A 19,748-nucleotide genomic window follows, 5' to 3' on the forward strand; every position below is an offset into this window, starting at 1 on the left:
ATTAAGTTTCTCCTCTTCCTTAGTCCCCACTCTGCTCTGTCCCATAGGCACCACTCTTACTTTTTTGATATGTGCCCCTTGTTTTGCAGGCATTGTTCGAAGTAAGTAGTATTGTGTTGTATGTATACAATTTTAATTCATACCAGAGGTACTGTGGTAGCCATGTTTACTGTTTTCTGCTTACTTAGATACATCCATGTTGCTATGTGTACATTTAGGGTGTTGCTTCTTACTGCTGCACGGATTCCCTAGTGTGCACGCACCACGTTATACATACCTGTTCCCCTCACAGTGGATAACTAGGTTATCTTCAATTCCTTATTACCAAAAACAAGGTGATAGTTAGTCTTCCCTTCTGTCAATTGCATGTTGATCTTTGCTCATTGTGCAATTGCATTTTGGTTTCTTGTTGTGGACATTAATCTCTTACCAGTTTTAGATGTGTCAGTTACTTTTGTCTGTTACCTGTCTTTTAACTTTGTCTGTGACATCCTTTATTGAACAAAAATCCTTACTTTTTAATTAATCTACTTTTTGTCTTATGTTTGTGTTTTGGGCAGTTTACTTATGAAATATTTCCCTAGCCCTACACCACAAAGATATCCTCCAGCATTTTCTCCTATGAGCTTTATAGTTTTGCCTTCACATTTTCATTTACAATCCATCTGGCATCCACTTTCGTATATTGTGTAATGTAGGGATCCAGCTTTATTTTTCTATATTTAGTGAAGCAGTTTTCCCAGTACCACCTAACAGATCAATATTTCTCCCATTAATTTGTGGTACCATTTTTATCATATATCCAGTTCTCATATACGGAAAGATCTATTTTTCTTTTTTTTTTTTTTTTTTTGAGACGGAGTCTCGCTCTGTCACCCAGGCTGGAGTGCAGTGGCGCAATCTCGGCTCACTGCAAGCTCCGCCTCCCGGGTTCACGCCATTCTCCTGCCTCAGTTTCTCCGAGTAGCTGGGATTACAGGCGCCCGCCACCACGCCCGGCTAATTTTTTATATTTTTAGTAGAGATGGGGTTTCACCGTGGTCTCAATCTCCTGACCTCGTGATCCACCCACCTCGGCCTCCCAAAGTGCTGGGATTACAAGCGTAAGCCACCGCGCCCAGCCCGGAAAGATCTATTTTTGAGCTCTGTTCTGTTCCATTGTTCTTTTTATTTCCACACCAGTATCTTACTGTTTTCTATTACCATAGACTTAAAAATATGCCTTAGTGTATAGTAAAGAGAGTCCCCGTCTTTGTTACTCTATGTTGGCCCAGCTAATTATGGATTTTTATTCTTCCATATAAATTTTAGAATAAAATTTTCCACTTCCATTTAAAATCCAGTTGAAATATTGATTAGGATTGACTTTGCATTAAATTCACATTCTTTGGGGCCTATAGAGTGGTTTAAGAAGAATAATAGAATCTTTAAGTTACAGATTTTTTTTGTGTCTTCCAATAAAGCTTTTAAAACTTCTCTATGAAGGTCTTGTTTATATATTAATTTCTAGGTATTTTATAGCTGTTGCTTCCATGAATTGTATCTTATTCTTTGTTTTCTGATTTGTTGTTGGTACTAAGGAATGCTATTGATCCTTTAAAGTTGATTTTATATCCAGCAATTTTGCTAAACTGTTATGCTAATAACTCATCCGATTATTTTACTAGCTTTTCAATGGAAGTGATCATATAATGTACAAATAATGACAGTTTTATCTCCTCTTTCAATTTCACATTTTACATCTTGTCTTAGAGCTTTAGACTGGTCCTTTAATACTATGCTAAACAGTAATGGGGAAAGTGGCATCTTTGTTCCATATTTTAATGGGAACATTAAAATCTTTGTTCCTTATTGATCTAAGTCTTCTCCATTAAGTATGGTGTTATTCTAGATTTTTGGTATATAGTTTTTATGAACTTAAGAAAGTTCTATTCCTAATTTTCTGGGAAGGTTGATTATATGCATGCGCTGAATTAGATCAAGTGCTTTTCCCATAATACCTATATATAATCAACAATGACAGAATTTTTTTTTTTTTTTTTTTTTTTGAGACAGAGTTTTGCTCTTGTTGCCCAGGCTGGAGTGCAGTGGCGCAATCTCAGCTCATTGCAACCTCCACCTCCTGGGTTCAAGTGATTCTCTTTCCTCAGCCTCCCAAGTAGCTGGGATTAAGGCATGTGCCACCATGCCTGGCTAATTTTGTATTTTTAGTAGAGATGGGGTTTCATCATGTTGGTCAGGCTGGCCTTGAACTCCTGACTTCAGGTGATCCGCCTGCCTCAGCCTCCCAAAGTGCTGGGATTACAGGCGTGAGTCACTGCACCTGGCCCAGAAACTCTTTTAGAAGTATATTTGTGGCTAGGTGCAGTGGTTCATGCCTGTAATCCCAGCACTTTGGGAGGCTGAGGCAGGCGGATCACAAGATCAGGAGTTCGAGACTAGCCTGGCCAATATGGTGAAACCCCATCTCTACTAAAAATACAAAAATTAGCTGAGGTGGTTATGGGCTCCTGTAGTCCCAACTACTGGGGAGTCTGAGGCAGGAGAATCGCTTGAACCCGGGAGGCAGAGGTTGCAGTGAGCTGATATCGTGCTACTGCACTCCAGCCTGGGCGACAAAGAGAAACTCCATCTCAAAAAAAAAAAAAAAAAAAAAAAAAGAAGTGTATTTGTAGGATTACTTATTTATTTATTTTTTTAGACTGAGTCTTGCTGTGTCGCCCAGGCTGGACTGCTATGGTCTGATCTCGGCTCACTGCAACCTCTGTCTCCCCGGTTCAAGCTAGTGTCCTGCCTCAGCCTCCCAAGTAGCTGGAATTATAGGAATGCACCACCACACCCAGCTAATTTTTGTATTTTTAGTAGAGACAGGGTCTCACCATGTTGGCCAGGATAGTCTCAAACTCCTGACTTCAGGGGATCTGCCCACCTGACCTCCCAAAGTGCTGGGATTACAGACATGAGCCACGGTGCCCGGCCAATTTTTAATTGTTTGTAATCTCCTGTGTGTTTTTTCCTGTTTTCATGCTATGCCTTGTTTAGATGCATCATCTTAATCAGTCTTGCCATTCTTCCTTCTCAATAACTTTTCAAAGAACCATGAATGTTTTTGGATGCATATATGTTCATTATGGTTATATCTTTTTGATATAATATTATTATTATTATTATTTTTGAGACAGTCTCGCTCTGTCGCCCAGGCTGGAGTGCAGTGGCACAATCTGGGCTCACTGCAAGCTCCACCTCCCAGGTTCACGCCATTCTCCTGCCTCAGCCTCCCGAGTAGCTGGGAGTACAGGTGCCCGCCACCACGCCCAGCTAATTTTTTGTATTTTTAGTAGGGACGGGGTTTCACTGTGTTAGCCAGGATGGTCTCGATCTCCTGACCTCGTGATCCGCCCGCCTCTGCCTCCCAAAGTGTTGGGATTACAGGCGTGAGCCACCGCGCCCGGCAGATATAATATTTTTTAAAAAATATGGAACGCTTCCCGAATTTGTGTATCATCTTTGCACAGGGGCGGTGCTAATCTCTGTATCATTCCAGTTTTAGTATATGTGCTGCTGAAGCAAGCACTGATATAATGTTCTTTTACCAATATGTGTCTCTCATTTTTCTTTGTGACTTTTTCCCTGTCTAGTATTAAATTTAATATCCAGATATCTATACCCCAAATAATATCTCATTGTATGGATATGTCACCGTTTACCCATTCATCAGGTGATAGACACTTGGGCTGTTTCCACTTTTTAGCGATTATGAATAATGCTCCTATTAACACTTGTGCACAAGTTTTTGTGTGGATGTATGTTTTCAGTCCTCTTAGGTACAGACCTGGGAGTGGAATTGCTGGATTTTATGCTAACTACATTTCATTTGAGGAACTACCAAACTCTTTTCCACAGTAGCTGAACCATTTTACATTCCCACCAACAATGCATAAGAGTTCCAGTTCCGGCCAGGCGTGGTGGTTCAGGCTGGGCATGGTGGCTCACACCTGTAATCTCAACACTTTGGGGGGCAGAGGCAGACGGATCACCTGAGGTCAGGAGTTCGAGACCAGCCTGGCCAACATGGTGAAACCCCATCTCTACTAAAAACACAAAAATTAGCCGGGCGTGGTGGCAGGCGCCTGTAATCCCAGCTACTGGGGAGGCTGAGGCAGGAGAATCGCTTGAACCTGGGAGGCAGAGGTTGCAGTGAGCTGAGATCGTGCCATTGCACTCCAGCCTGGGCAACAAGAGCGAGACTTCGTCTCAAAAAAAAAAAAGAGTTCCAGTTCTTCTACATTCTCATCCGCATTTGCCATTTTTCATTTTTTAAATTATGGCTGTCATCTCCTAGTGGGTATAAGTGGTTTCTTGTTATTTTTTTGATTTGAATTTTTGTAATAACTAATGGTATTGAACATCTTTTCATGTGCTTAGTAAGTTCTTAGTATTTTAAGTATAATATACTTATATTAAGTATAAAAGTACTTATTCCAGGAGAGTTTTCAAAGAGGCTTTTGTGCTGGTTTTAAACTTGTTAAAACTTTGTATATCTGAAAGTATCGTATCATCTTTGCTTCTTCACATTTAAATAATAGTTTAGCGGGATGTAATTTTCTAGGTTCTTTTCCTTCATCACTTAGAAATATAATTTCATGGCCGTGCACGGTGGCTCACGCCTGTAATCCCAGCACTTTGGGAGGCCCAGGCGGGCAGATCAGCCTGGCCAACATGGTGAAAACCTGTCTCTACTACAAATACAAAACTTAGCTGGGCATGGTGGCAGGGGCCTGTAATCCCAGTTACTCGGGAGGCTGAGGCTAGAGAATCACTTGAACCCAGGAGGCAGAGGTTGCAATGAGCAGAGATCACGCCACTGCACTCCAGCCTGGACGACAAGAGTGAAACTCTGTCTCAAAAAATAAAAATAAAAAAATAAAAAATTATATATGTGTGTGTGTGTATATATATATGTGTATATATATGTATACGTATATATGTGTATATATATGTATACGTATATATGTGTATATATGTATACGTATATATGTGTATATATGTATACGTATATATGTGTATATATGTATACGTATATATGTGTGTATATATGTATATGTATATGTGTGTATATATGTATACGTATATATGTGTGTATATATGTATACGTATATATGTGTGTATATATGTATACGTATATATATGTGTGTATGTATACGTATATATATGTGTGTATATATGTATACGTATATATATGTGTGTATATATGTATACGTATATATATGTGTGTATATATGTATACGTATATATATGTGTGTATATATGTATACGTATATATATGTGTGTATATATGTATACTATATATATATATATATATAATTTCATTGCTTTTTTGTCTCCAATTTTTCTGTTAGGAAGACTAATGCCAATCCAATTTTTATTCTTTTGTGAACTATATTCCTTCTTTCTATAAGCTTTTTGCATTTTTTTTCTTTTTTTTTTGGTCTTTGATGTTCCTAAATTTCTTTTTTTTGTTTTGAGATGGAGTCTTACTCTGTCACCCAGGCTGGAGTGCAATGGTGTGGTCTCAGCTCACTGCAACCTTGCCTCCTGGGTTCAAGCAGTTCTCCCACCTCAGCCTCCAGAGTAGCTAGGACTACAGGCCAATGTTGCTAAATTTCATTACAATATGTCAAAGTTTAGGTTTTTCCTTCTCTATTCTGTTTGATGTTCCACAAGACCTTTGCATTGCGGTCTTTTTATCATTAATCTTTATTATTATTATTTGAGATAAGAGTCTTGCTCTGCCACCCAAGCTGGAGTGCACAGCTCACTGCAGCCTCAACCTCCCAGGCTCAACCAATCCTCCCACCTCAGCCTCCCAAGTAGTTGGAACTATATGGTGCATACTACCACACCCAGCTAATTTTTAATTTTTTTTAGAGACAGGGTCTCACAACATTGCCCAGGCTGGTCTCAAGATTAATCTTTAAAACTTCACACTTAAGCTTTTTTTTTCTTTTTTTGGCTCTCAACAAGAAACACACACACTTACAATTTTTTAATACGTTCTCTTTCTTACATCCATTTTCTCTTTTTCTGAAACTCGTATTAGGCAGATATTGACACTAATATTTTCCATATCTCTTAAATGTTATTTGGTATTTTCCGTCTCCTTATTACTTTTTGGTACCTTCTAGGAAAATTTCTTCAGCTGATTTAGATCATTATTCATTTTTCAGCTATTCTTGTTTTTTTTTCTTTCTTTTTTTCTTTTTTGAGACAGTCTCACTCTGTTGTCCAGGCTGGAGTGCAGTGGCACAATCTTGGCTCACTGCAACCTCCACCTCCCGGGTTCAAGCAATTCTCCTGCCTCAGCCTCCCAAGTAGCCAGGATCATAAGTGCCCGCCACCACGCCCAGGTAATTTTTGCATTTTTAGTAGAGATGGGCTCTCACCATGTTGGCCAAGCTAGTCTCAAACTCCTGACCTCAGGTGAGCCACCCGCCTCGGCCTCCCAGAGTGCTGGAATTACAGGCATGAGCCACTGCACGCAGCCCAACTATTATTGTTTTTATCCGGTTTCCTGAGTTTGTTACCAACTTCATATCAGTGTTTCCACTGGATTCTGTGCCACTGCTTGTTCCTCATTATCATCTTCTTATCTCTCTGAGGATCTTTGTTGTGCTTATTTTAGAGTCCTGATCTGTCTTGTTCCATTCCGGTTTCTGTAGGACAGTTTGTCTCCTTTGATGTGATTGTACTCTTAAAATATCTGGTGATATTAACCTCCGAGCTTGTTTTTCCTTGAGCTTATCAGCTTCCTTAGCTGGTGACATACAGTCAGGGGCATGGGCAAGGTCCAGCCCCTAACCTGTGCTTTAGCAAGTGGGCTGGGAACACCAGCAGCCTTTCCCAGAGCAAACTTCCAGGCACCTGAGTCAGATCTGAACTTAAAACTGTGGGTCTGATTCTGCAGTTTACGGTTTTTTACTAACTTGCTCACGGTAGCTTTCTTTCTCTGTGTTTAGTGATTTTTGTATGATATATCCCTGCACTTCAGAACTTTATGGACATTCTTTGAGGCCTGGCTATTTTATTTGTTTGTTTGTTTTTTAAGACACGGTTTCACTGTATGCCCAGGCCAGAATGCAGTGACGTGATCATTCCTTACCTGACCTCCTTGTCTCAAGTGATCCTCCCACCTCAGCCTCCCAGATAGTTGGGACTACAGGTGCGTGCCACCACACCCAGCTATATATATATATATATTTTTTTTTTTTTAATTTGAGGCCTGGATTTGAAGAAGAAGGATTTAAAGAAATCCTTCTTCTAGAGAGGACTTGATTTGCTTCTTCCAGGTTCCTAGGGACATTACCAACCCAAGACTGACCGCTTCAAATTAATTTTCAGCTTAGGATTTCTGGGCCACGAAGTTAGGATGGATTTCAGCCACAAATTCATGCGAGTGGTAAGGGCTGGTGGTTAAGGACTCTTGTGGGGGGTTCTCCACCCTGCCACCCACCCAACACTGCAGTCGAGACAGAAAAGCCTCTTCTCAGCAAGGTCAGGGATGCTTTTTTCATTCTCAGCAATTCCGTGTCTTTGGGGCCCCAGCATTATGCAAGAGTTTCTTTTTTTTTTTTTTTTTTTTTTGAGATGGAGTGTTGCTCTGTTGCCCAGGTTGGAGTGCAGAGGTGCAATCTTGGCTCACTGAAACCTCTTGCCTCCGGGTTCAAGCGATTTTCCTGCCTCAGCTTCCCGAGTAGCTGGGATTACAGGCGTGTACCACCATGCCTGGCTAATTTTTGTATTTTTAGTAGAGACAGGGTTTCGCCATGTTGGCCAGGCTGATCTCGAACTCCTGACCTCCAGCAATCTGCCGTCCTGGGCTTCCCGAAGTGCTGGGATTACAGCCATGAGCCACCGCACCCGGTCTGCAAGAGTCTTGATCTGCCACCCCACCATGCCTGTCTGGGGTCTTCTTTCCTTTTGGCTGCCTGAGGCAAATTAAAAATCCAGACTCTAAAGCCAGTTGTGCAGATGCTCACCTGTAGTCCCAGCTACTTGAGAGGCTGATGTAAGAGGATTGCTTGAGCCCAGGAGTTCAAGTCCAGCCTGGGCAACATAGCAGACACTCCATCTCTAAAAACTAAAAAATGATAAAAATTCCAGCCTCTAGGCCACCAGGGATTAGCACAGGCCCTCAGGGCAAACAATGTGTTCCTGCTGTCTTTCTGGGTCCTCCTCCTTCTGACCTCCAGTTCTTCTAGTCTCCTTTACTTCCCTGTTGGCTCAGTCATTCTTTAAAGTATTTTTTGTGTATTTATTAAAATTTCACCCAAAACTCGGGCGGGTGCGGTGGGTCATGCCTGTAATCCCAGCACTTTGGGAGGCCGAGGCAGGCAGATCACAAGGTCAGGAGATGGAGACCATCCTGGCTAACACGGTGAAACCCCGTCTCTACTAAAAATACAAAAAATTAGCTGAGTGTGGTGGCGGGCGCCTGTAGTCCCAGCTACTCGAGAGGCTGAGGCAGGAGAATGGCGTGAACCCAGGAGGCAGAGCTTGCAGTGAGCCGAGATCGTGCCACTGCACTCCAGCCTGGGCGACAGAGCGAGACTCCGTCTCCAAAAAAAGAAATTTCACCCAACACTCAAAGTAGTCTCTATTGACAGAGATTTCTCTGCACATCTAATTATCCATAATTTCAAAAACAAAAATTCTGACCAGGCATAATGGCTCACACCTGTAATCCCAGCAGTTTGGGAGGCCGAGGCGGGTGGATCACCTGAGGTCAGGAGTTTGAGACCAGCCTAGACAACATGGTGTAACCCCGTCTCTACTAAAAATACAAAAATAAGCCAGGCGTGGTGGCAGGCACCTGTAATCCCAGCTACTCAGGAGGCTGAGGCAGGAGAATCGCTTGAACTGGGAGGCGGAGGTTGCAGTGAGCCGAGATCACGATACTGCACTCCAGCCTGGGTGACAGAGAGAGACTCCGTCTCAAAAACAAAACAAAATTTCACCGAACACTTTAAGGTAGTCTATATTGACAGAGATTTATCTGCACATCTAATTATCCATAACGTCAAAAACAAAAATTCTGGCAAAGTGCTGGGATTATAGTTGCAGTGGCTCATGCCTATAATCCCAACACTTTGGGAGGCCAAGGCAGGCAGATCACTTGCGGTCAGATGTTCGAGAACAGCCTGGTCAACATGGTGAAACCCCATCTCTACTAAAAATACAAAAATTAGCTGGATGTGGTGGCGGGTGCCTGTAATCCCAGCTACTCAGGAGGCTGAGGCAGGAGAATCGCTTGAACCGGGAGGCAGAGGTTGCAGTGAGCCAAGATCATGTCACTACACTCCAGCTTGGGCAACAGAGTGAGACTCCGTCTCAAAAAAAAACCATTCTCTATATGTTTTGTATAAAAAGTCATATTACTATAAGGATGTAATATATAAATATGTAATAATTCTATATTAGCTATACCTTCACACAGCCCGCTTCCTAAGTCAGGCTGTCATGAGACACCTGCGGTGCATCAGGTATCCTGGCGTGAGGAAGGGGTTACTTTTTATAATGATAACTTCTTTTACTAAAATGGGACTCTTTCTGTGTCAGTTTCACCAGAGGCCCCAAAGGCTGAGAACAAAACAGTAGGTGCCAAGTACTTCCACATTCTAAAGGCAGGAGGAGCTAGATCACCTTCGCAGCTCATGCTGAGATTGTAAAACCGTTAGCTCCACATTGGGAAGGATTAGCTTGGCATCCACGTCCTGGCCTTGGCGGAATGTGAGAGGATTGCTTTGGAGCAACTGTCTGTGTGCTGGACATTGCCCTTCTCCCCAGGCAGGAGGGGGTGGGTGCCTCATCAGATCATGCCAAATAAGGGAGCACTTCAAGAGGACCATTTGGAAAGTGTGACATGTCTTCTGGAGTTTGAGGGACACGTGGACTGGGATTTGACTCCGTGTTGGTGGCTAGCCCCTGGAGATGGCTGCCTTTGACATGGTTTGCATTCTCAGAGTTCCTGTAGGCCTGCCGTGGTTCTCTAGAAAGGGAGACAGCCTTGCTCCAGCCAAAGGGAACACCGGAGGGATGGGATAACCTCAATAGAGGGGAGGACTTCTGGAGCCTAAGGGGCTGGGTAGGTATCCTAGTGTCCAGCTGGAGAAGGTGTAACCTCTGGGGGACAGCAGTTGGCCTGGGGGTGGAGACTCTCCAGAACCCACGAGAAAACACCTAGGAGAAAAGAAGCACTGTTTGGAATCTGTCACTCCCAGACTCAACTCATGGAGTGAAACCTGACCTTCCTTCCCCTGCTTCCCCAGGACAGCAGCAGGCCAGGGACAGCAGCCAGCGAGGCCGGAGGAGGCAGTATGAGAAAGAGAAATGACACTGACCATGACCCCACAGACTCCAGGCTGGAGGAGGAGAGAGGCTTTCAAGTCAATGACATTTGAAGTTTTGAGATGACACTAGATAAGACTGACTAATAACTAGAAAAAGAGACTTTTTTTTTTTTAATCAGAATCTTGTGTCACCCAGGCTGGAGTACAGTGGCGCAATCTCAGCTCACTGCAACCTCTGCCTCCCAGGTTCAAGTGATACTCTTGCCTCAGCCTCTGGACTAGCTGGGACTATAGACACATGCCACTACACCTGGCTAATTTGTGTATTTTTAGTAGAGACGGGGTTTCACCATGTTGACCAGGCTGGTCTCAAACTCCTGACCTCAGGTGATCCGCCCACCTCGGCCTCCCAAAGTGCTGGGATTACAGGCGTGGGCCACCGCACCCAGTTAGATTTTTTTAAAAAACCAAAGAGGAAGATTGTCCTGCTATGTCCTGGAAAGGCTGTGTAAACCACCCCCAGTTTCACACAGGACAGAAAGAAGTCACCCAGGAAGCTGACGAGTGGCAGTGATGAGAAGGAATCACTCACTCTCTCCTTGCATCCAGCAGGTCCAGCTTGCCTGTTTTGAGTTTCATAATATACTGAGTATTATCGTGTACTGCAGTTTCCATGCCGCAGGATGTCATCAGTGGGTTAACTTGATTAAAAGCAAGACCTTCAAATAACAGAAACTACTATGTAATGGAAAGAAGCCATGAAAATCTCATATACAAGAACTGTTGGCCGGGTGCAGTGGTTCATACCTGTAATCCCAGCACTTTAGGAGGCCAAGGTGGGCAGATCACTTGAGGTCGGGAGTTCGAGATCAGCCTGGCCAACATGGTGAAACCTCGTCTCTACCAAAAAATACGAAAATCAGCTGGGTGTCAAATGTCAAAATTAATCGCCTAGTTTTCTTTTACAAAAGACTCAAGCATTTCTCATATGCTGACCTCTCCTTTGATGACAAGAGGCTGTCAGGAGTGTGCTGCCCTGAGGTTCACAGCATATTTTTGGCAATCAGGCTTCGTTCCCAAATTTTTATATGCTACTCTCCGTATTACAGGGACTAGAATTATGGAAACTGCATTTCTCAATTTCTCTTGCCTGCAAGCTTCTGGACCTGATTATTATTATTATTCATTTTATTTTATTTTATTTTGAGATGGAGTCTCACTCTTATCACACAGGCTGGAGTTCAGTGGCGCGATCTTGGCTCACTGCAACCTCCGCCTCCCGGGTTCAAGCGATTCTCCTGCCTCAGCCTCCTGAGTAGTTGGGATTACAGGCGCCCGCCACCGAGCCGGGCTAATTTTGGTATTTTTGGTAGAGACGGGGTTTCACCATGTTGGCCAGGCTGGTCTCGAATAGGTGTGATTTTTTTTGTACTCATGCAAGTTTTCGCAGGTGCAAGGAAAAAGTGGTGTTATTATTTTGGAGGCCATGGTAGACCCAAAATCCCACAGTAGCCTCCAAGTGATCCATTAGCCCCATCTCAGTGCTTTGGGGCCTCTGCCATCAACAGGGGTTTCTGCATTTTTCTGACCTGGGTGACAGCAGCAATCAACCTCCTGTACTCTGAAGTACTGTGTGGTAGCAGACTTCCCCTAGCTCCTAATTCCCGCTGCCATTCTTATGATGTCATAAGCATTTAAATACCCTGCACTCAATTCCTGTCCGCTTGAAAGGCCTACAGTGGTTGTCTTTTTCTTGCTGAACCTGACTAATATGGATGCCTAGCTGATATTTTGAAAAAAAATGGAGATCCTTAATGGGTCTCTTTAAGTTAAAAATTTTTTTAAGCTTTAATGAGACATTAACTGCTAATTTTAAAAGAAACTTGGCCGGGCACGGTGGCTCACGCCTGTAATCCCAGCACTTTGGGAGGCCAAGGTGGGCGGATCACGAGGTCAGGAGATCGAGACCACGGTGAAACCCCGTCTCTACTAAAAATACAAAAAATTAGCTGGGCGCAGTGGCGGGCCCCTGTAGTCTCAGCTACTCGGGAAGCTGAGGCAGGAGAATGGCGTGAAGCCAGAAGGCGGAGCTTGCAGTGAGCCGAGATCGCACCATAGCACTCCAGCCTGGGGGACAGAGCAAGACTCCGTCTCAAAAAAAAAACAAAAAAGAAACTTATGCTATGAAGAGAGAAATTTGAAAAATGAAATGTTTAGAAATGTTAATCACTGTGCAATTTTGTTGCCTGAAATAATGTGCTAAAGATTTTTCAGAATATGGCCGGGCGCGGTAGCTCACGCCTGTAATCCCAGCACTTCAGGAGGCTGAGGCGGGCAGATCTCCTCAGGTCAGAAGTTCGAAACCAGCCTGGCCAATATGGCGAAACCCCGTCTCTACTAAACATACAAAAATTAGCCGGGCGCAGTGGTGGGCGCCTGTAATCCCAGCTACTTGGGAGGCTGAGGCAGGAGAATGGCTTGAACCTGGGAGGCAGAGGTTGCAGTGAGCCGAGATTGCGCCACTGCACTCTAGCCTGGGCGACAGAGCGAGACTCCATCTCAAAAAAAAATAAATAAGATTTTTCAGAACAACGAAACATACTGAATTACGTGTTGTCAATAAAATACACAATCATAATCTTTACTGAGAGAAATTAGGACTTTTTAAAATGTTGATAAAAATATTTTCAAAATATGTGTTTCATTTTTAAAACATTTCTATTTTTTCATGTTTTATAATGCTTCTGTAGTAAGTGTATATAATTTAAAAATAAATACAAAGGATTACAGGGGAGGAACAAGACTTTTACTGATATGAGTACATAATAAAAGTTTAGAAATCACTGCTTTTTTTTTTTTTTTTTGAGACAGAGTCTTGCTCTGTCACTCAGGCTGGAGTGCAATGGCACGATCTTGGCTCACTGCAACCTCCACCTCCCGGGTTCAAGTGATTCTCCTGCCTCAGCCTCCTGAGTAGCTGGGATTACAGGTGCCCACCACCACGCCCAGCTAATGTTTTGTATTTTTAATAGAGACAGGGTTTCACCATGTTGGCCAGGCTAGTCTCGAACTCTTGACCTCAAGTGATCCACCTGCCTTGACCTCCCAAAGTGCTGGGATTTGAGGCATGAGCCACCATGCCTGGCTGAAATCATCGCTTTCAGACACAACATCTATAGCATCACACTCGACAAAAGTACATGCACACACATGTATACTCTGATGTATACTCATTTTCTTCAGTCCTGACACTTGCCCACCAAAATCTCCCCACAATTATGGTAGCACATCCAGGTTGCCAGTCCTTGCTGTAGTTGAAGAGTAAAGATTGGGCCCTCGGAGTCTGTCCCCACAGTTTCGCTGGGCATAGTAAACTGTTGTCCCAGAGCTCCTTTACCTTCACATAAAGCTTGAAGGACAGGATGGAGGTGACCTGACAATGGCTGGGGAGTGGAGGTAGGGTTTCTTTAGTTAAAAACATGGGCATTGCGCCAGGCAGTGGCTCACGCCTGTAATCCCAGCACTTTGGGAGGCCAAGGGGGATGGATCACTTGAGGCCAGGGTTTGAGACCAGCCTGGTCAACGTGGAGAAACTCCATCTGTACTAAAAGTACAAAAATTAGCCGGTTCGATGACCAGCCTGGTCAACATGGAGAAACCCCATCTCTACTAAAAATACAAAAATTAACCATGCGTGGTGGTGTGTACCTATAGTCCCAGTTACTTGGGAGGCTGAGGCAGGAGAACCACTTGAACCCGGGAGGCAGAGGTTGCTGTGAGCCAAGATTGTGCCCCTGCACTCCAGCCTGGGCAACAGAGCAAGACTCTGTCTCAAAACAAACAAACAAACAAAAAATGGGCATTGCCCCGTACAGCATATGTACACACACACACGTTGAAAATGGCAGAACCCTCCTATCATTTGCCTCTCAGCTCAAATATCACCTTCTCAGGAAGGACCTCCAGAACACATTACAAAGCAGCAGGTCCAGTCCCCAGCACTGGCTTTATTTTTCCCCATAGCACACATCACCCTTTGACAAACTTTGTTTTACTTGTTATTTATCATTATCTGCCCATCTCTCGAACAGAAGCTTTGTGAGTATAGGAACTTTTACCTATTTTGCTTGCTCTGATTTCCTTAGCACCTAGAAGAGTGCCTAACTCATAGCAGGTGTGCAGTCAAAATTCATTGAATGATAAAATATTTGCTTTCCCAGGCTTCCTTGAAGCCAAGACATGGGTACATCACCCAGGCCATGCCAATTAGAACCACTCACTTGAGAACATGACCCAGATAATGACTTAGACTCATCCTGGCACATGTGGGAGCAGGGAAGCCAGCCACTGCCAGTGTGCTGTAGCAGCAGCTTTGGTGCAGGTGTCCGGGTCTGGCCCAGGGCCATTGTGTCAGCACTGCGAACTGTGGCGACTGTGCCTGGGAATGTTTTCACTGGACCAGATATGTGGCAGGATTTGGGTGAGGTTGTTGGCTATGTCACTCCCAAGCTTGGTCTCTAGCCTTACCAGAAAATTGTGAGAGGCACCCCGCATCCTTTTAATGAAAGTATTTTCTTCTTCTTTTCTTTTTATTTTATTTTCTTTGTTTATTTTTCTTGAGATGGAGTTTCACTCTTGTTGCCCAGGCTGGAATGCAATGGCACGATCTCAGCTCACCACAACCTCCGCTCCCGGGTTCAAGCGATTATCCTGCCTCAGCCTCCTGAGTAGCTAGGATTACAGGCATGTGCCACCACACCCAGCTAATTTTGTATTTTCAGTAGAGACAGGGTTTCTCCTTGTTGGTCAGGCTGGTCTCGCGCTCCCGACCTCAGGTGATCTGCTGGCCTCAGCCTCCCAAAGTGCTGGGACTACAGGCGTGAGCCACTGCACCCAGCCCAGAGCCAACATTTTATTATTTACTCTGTGTATTAGTCTGTTTTGTGTTACTATCACAGAATACCGCAGACTAGGTAATTTATAAAGAAAAGAAATTTATTTCTCATAATTCTGGAGGCTCGGAAGTCCAATATCAAGGTGCTGGCATCTGGTGAGGGCCTTTGTGTTGTGTCAGAAGGCAGAAGGGCAAGAAAGCAAAAGGGGCCCAAACTCACTTTTGTAACAAGCCCACTCTAGTGACAACGAACACTCTGCAATAACAATATTAATGCACTCTGCCCTCATGACCTAATCACCTATTAGGCCTCACCTCCCAACACTTGCACTGGGAACCTAGTTTCCAACATATGAACTTTGGGGAATACATTCAAACTATAGCACTCTGCCTTAATGAACTAATAGCATAGAATGGAAGATAAGAGTCTTCTGGCAGTTCAGTAAATCCAGAATTCTTATCACCCCTTACTTACCACAACAGTTATTGAAGACCTATTTCCAGAAAATTATCCCACTTCTTCAGGGCTGGCTAAAATCTGCTGCATCTTAGAAAACTGCTTAAATTTCTATCACAACGAGAATTACTGATAGAATTCTCCCTAATCCCTCCTGTGTATTTGCCCTTTAAAACCATATACTTGTGAACTAGAGGTTAATAAAATAAACATGAGTGTGAGTGGGACAGATTAATTCATTCTCCTTAAGTTATATAGTTTCCTCTTCTGTTGACTCTGAAAGTGTCAGGATTCCAGCTAGGGTTTGAAAGATTATATCAAAAAGGGCTGTATTAGTCTATTTTCACACTGCTATAAAGAACTACCTGAGACTGGGTAATTTATAAAGAAAAGAGCTTTAATTGATTCACAGTTCCACATGGCTGGGGAGGCCTCAGGAAACTTACAATCATGATGGAAGGTGAAGAAGAAGCAAGGCACGTCTTACATGGTGGCAGGGGAGAGAGTGAAGGGGGAAGTGCCACACTTTTAAACCATCAGCTCTCGTGAGAACTCACTCACTATCGTGAGAATAGCAAGGGGGAAATCCACCCCCATGATCCAATCACCTTCCACGAGGCCCCTCCCTTGACATGTGGGGATTACCATTTGACATGAGATTTCGGTGGGGACACAGAGCCAAACCATATCAAGGGCCACAGCTAGAGCCAAACCCTGACAGGGACCTAGGACGGAAGAGCTGCTAGAGTGAGAAGTCCTTACTCTGAGCAGTTGCATCCTGGCTCACATGGAAGATGACGGAGCTGAGACATAGGTCATCTAGCTTGTACTGGGAAAGAGTCCAGGGAAAATTAGGATGAATCATGACTCACGCCAAAGATGAACCAGCATCAGCATTATGAAACTCACAAAAACATGTTAAATCAGAAATCAGATAGTCAGGTATGGTGGCACATGCCTGTAGTCCCAGCTATTCAGGAGGCTGAGGCAGGAGGATCGCTTGAGCTGGGGAGGTGCAGGCTGCAGTGAGCTATGATCATACCACTGCACTCCACAACAGACTGAGACCCTGTCTCAAGAAAAAAAAAAAAGGAAAAGAAATTAGAAACCCATCAGTAGAAACTAAAGATTAAACTCAAATGCAGAGGTTTTTTAGCAGCAATTTAAAAATCATGAACTTCAGGCAGGCCGAGATGGCTCACACCTGTAATCCCAGCACTTTGGGAGGCCGAGATGAGAGGATCACTTGAGCCCAGGCATTTGAGACCAACCTGGGAAACATAGCAAGATCCAATCTCTATTTTTTTTTTAATTATAAACTTCAAGGCCAAGGGCAGAAATTAGTGTGAAATAAAGCCAGGGAATGATTTAGAGGTCAGTATGGCCAGTTGCTGTGAGCAAAAGATTTTTTTTTCTTTTTTTCAAAAATAAGACTTATTTCTTCTTTTCTTACAGGGGCCTTGCTTTAGAGATGTCTCTGAACAATTTGGACCCTGACAAGAAGGGTCAAGGAGAAATCGGATACTCTTGTGATTCCCCCAGTCAACCACTGTTCCAGTTGCTTATCTGCTGAGACAGCAGTTCTTGACCCCAGCTACACATTAAGCTTAAAAAAAAAAATTACTGTTGCTTGGACCCTAGCCCAACTTGTGAATCAGAATTTCTGGGGGTGGGTCCTAGCCACTGGTGTTTTTGAAAGTTTCCCTGGGTAATTCTAATGTATATTCAGTATTGAGCCCCACTGGCCTGACACTTTCATTCCCACTGAAACAGAAGTAATCCACTACAGAGGAGAGAAGGTTGTTCCATTCTAAGCCATAGGAGTCTTTAGTTATCATAGCTCCAAACCCATAGGAACTGGCAGGAGAACATTCTTACGTGGGTGATGGATGTAGGAGCTCCAGGAAGCCTTGGAACATCTTCTGCCAGTATGTTTCTACTTGTGCAGGTATTCAAAATGAGGGCCAAACTCTTCTTTGGAATCCAACTCTGCTCTAGGCTAGTTGGCTGCCCCCAGACCAGGATTTAGCACCAACAAACAGAATGTGATCAGAGGATTGGGGCCACTAACATATCTGGAAAAGAAAAGCAGAAAAGTATTCTCCCAACTCCTGTTCAATTAATTCAACAAATAGCTGTGGCCATGGCTGCAAAGGTACCAAGGTGCAATGATTAAGAACTCTAGCTTTGGGGTCAGATAGTCCTGGGTTCTCATGCTGGCTCCACAAGGCCCACAAGCTGTGCACTCTGGGCAAGGTACCATATGAGCCTGAAGTCCCCAACTCCCCCCGACGAAAATCCCCAGAAAAGAGTTGTCTTGTAGTCAAGCCCTTACAACACCTCTCATATTATAGGGTGCCCTCTCAATTACTTTACTTGGAAAAAGAACTATTTGCTTCAAATGTACATCACCTTAGATTACCTCAATTAATGCAAGTTTGGGGTATCTATAGAGGCCAAAAATCAAACAAAATCAGTTTTTTTAAGTGACAGATAAATTTTTCAATTTTTAAGTGTATGAGAAATTCATAACATTTATCATAACTATGTTTTAAGTGTTAAGTATATTTTCATTGTTGTGAAATAGATCTCCAGATCTTGTAGAACTGAAACTGTTTACTCATTAAACAACTCCTTTTTGCCTCTTACTTCCAGCGGCTGGTAACCACCATTCAACTTTCTTTATCTATGTCTCTGACAACTGTAGATACCTCATATAAGTGAAATCATGTAGTATTTGTCCTTCTGTGACTGGCTTATGTCACTTAGTGTAACATCTTCAAGGTTAGTCCATGTTGTTTGTCATGTGACAGGATTTCCTTCCTCTGTAAGGCTGAATAATACTGCATGATATGAATAGACCTCATTTTATTTATCCATTCATCCATTGATGGACACGTGGGTTGTCTCCACCTCTTGGCTATTTCGAATAATGCTGCCGTGAATGTGGGTGTACAAATATCTGTTTGAGTTTCTACTTTGAATTCTTTTGGATATATACCCAGAAGTGGGGCTGTTGAATCTTATGGTAGTTCTATTTTTAATTTTTTGAAGAACTGCCATACAGTTTTCCATAGTGGTTGCACCATTTTACAATACCACTGTTGGGTTTTTTCTCACACCTCTTCAACACCAAATGAGGGTAGTTGTTTTTTTCCCTTCTTGACGCCAACCTATTCTCCAGCTCTCTAGACACCAACCGAGAATCCTACCATTCAATTCCATTTTGACAGTAACTACCCAGAGTTACTATAAGACTCACAGCTTTAAGCATTCAGTCCCACAAGACTGCCTTCACTTACACGACCTGGGCCAGTCTCCAGTATTGGGTCCCCAGGTTACCCACACTTCTGTCTGACATAACTATAAATTCAGGGGTTCCCACAATCCTCCCAGATTTGATAATTTGCTAGAATGACTCACAGGACCCAGGAAAGTGCATTACTTACTATCGTCAGGTTATTGTAAAGGATCCAACTTAGGAACAGCTGAATGGAAGAAATAAATAGAGCAAAGTATGGGAACGGGAAAAGTGGAGCTTCCATGCCCTCTCTGGGTATACCATCCTCCTAGCACCTCAATGCGTTACCAACCCAGAAGCTCCCAAAACCCTGTTGTGTAGAAATTTTAGTGGCAGTTTCATACACAGTCATATGTAGGCCTGACTGATTCGATCATTGACCATTGCGGATTGACTCAATCATAACCTCTCTCCTCTCCCAACAGAGGCGTGGCTTTCAGGAAGAGAAAGTATTTCCCCTCTACTGAAACCAGGGCAGGCAATTAGGAGGGTTGTGGAGAGAGGATGAGAGGGTTTTTTGTGAGCGAGCTACTCTGTTGAAAAGTGGATCTGGGCCGGTCGCGGTGGCTCACGCCTGTAAATCCAGCACTTTGGGAGGCCGAGGCGGGCGGATCATGAGGTCAGGAGATCGAGACCATCCTGGCTAACACGGTGAAACCCCGTCTCTACTAAAAATACCAAAAAAATTAGCCCAGCGTCGTGGTGGGCACCTGTAGTCCCAGCTACTCGGGAGGCTGAGGCAGGAGAATG

The 19,748-nt window shown here is 43.6% G+C and overlaps 1 protein-coding gene and 1 non-coding gene across 3 annotated transcripts in view; one reads left to right on the forward strand and one right to left on the reverse strand.

Moving 5' to 3' along the window:
- The window catches only part of UBN2 (ubinuclein 2), a 102,593-nt gene extending 84,249 nt beyond the window's left edge, over nt 1-18,344 (forward strand). Inside the window, exon 16 of one of the 2 annotated variants that reach the window (XM_054496777.2) lies at nt 17,153-18,344. In XM_054496777.2, coding sequence (XP_054352752.1) covers nt 17,153-17,194 — 42 coding nt within the window. In that variant the 3' untranslated portion in view covers nt 17,195-18,344. The remainder of the gene's footprint in view (nt 1-17,152) is intronic. The other variant, XM_054496778.2, reaches the window with a different exon arrangement.
- Nucleotides 3,471-3,574, reverse strand: LOC129041749 (U6 spliceosomal RNA). The gene has a single exon (XR_008503905.1). It is a non-coding gene; the product is annotated as a U6 spliceosomal RNA (small nuclear RNA).
- Nucleotides 18,345-19,748: the final 1,404 nt, after the last annotated feature.

This window comes from Pongo pygmaeus, chromosome 6, assembly GCF_028885625.2.
Source record: "Pongo pygmaeus isolate AG05252 chromosome 6, NHGRI_mPonPyg2-v2.0_pri, whole genome shotgun sequence".
Taxonomy (NCBI): domain Eukaryota; kingdom Metazoa; phylum Chordata; class Mammalia; order Primates; family Hominidae; genus Pongo; species Pongo pygmaeus.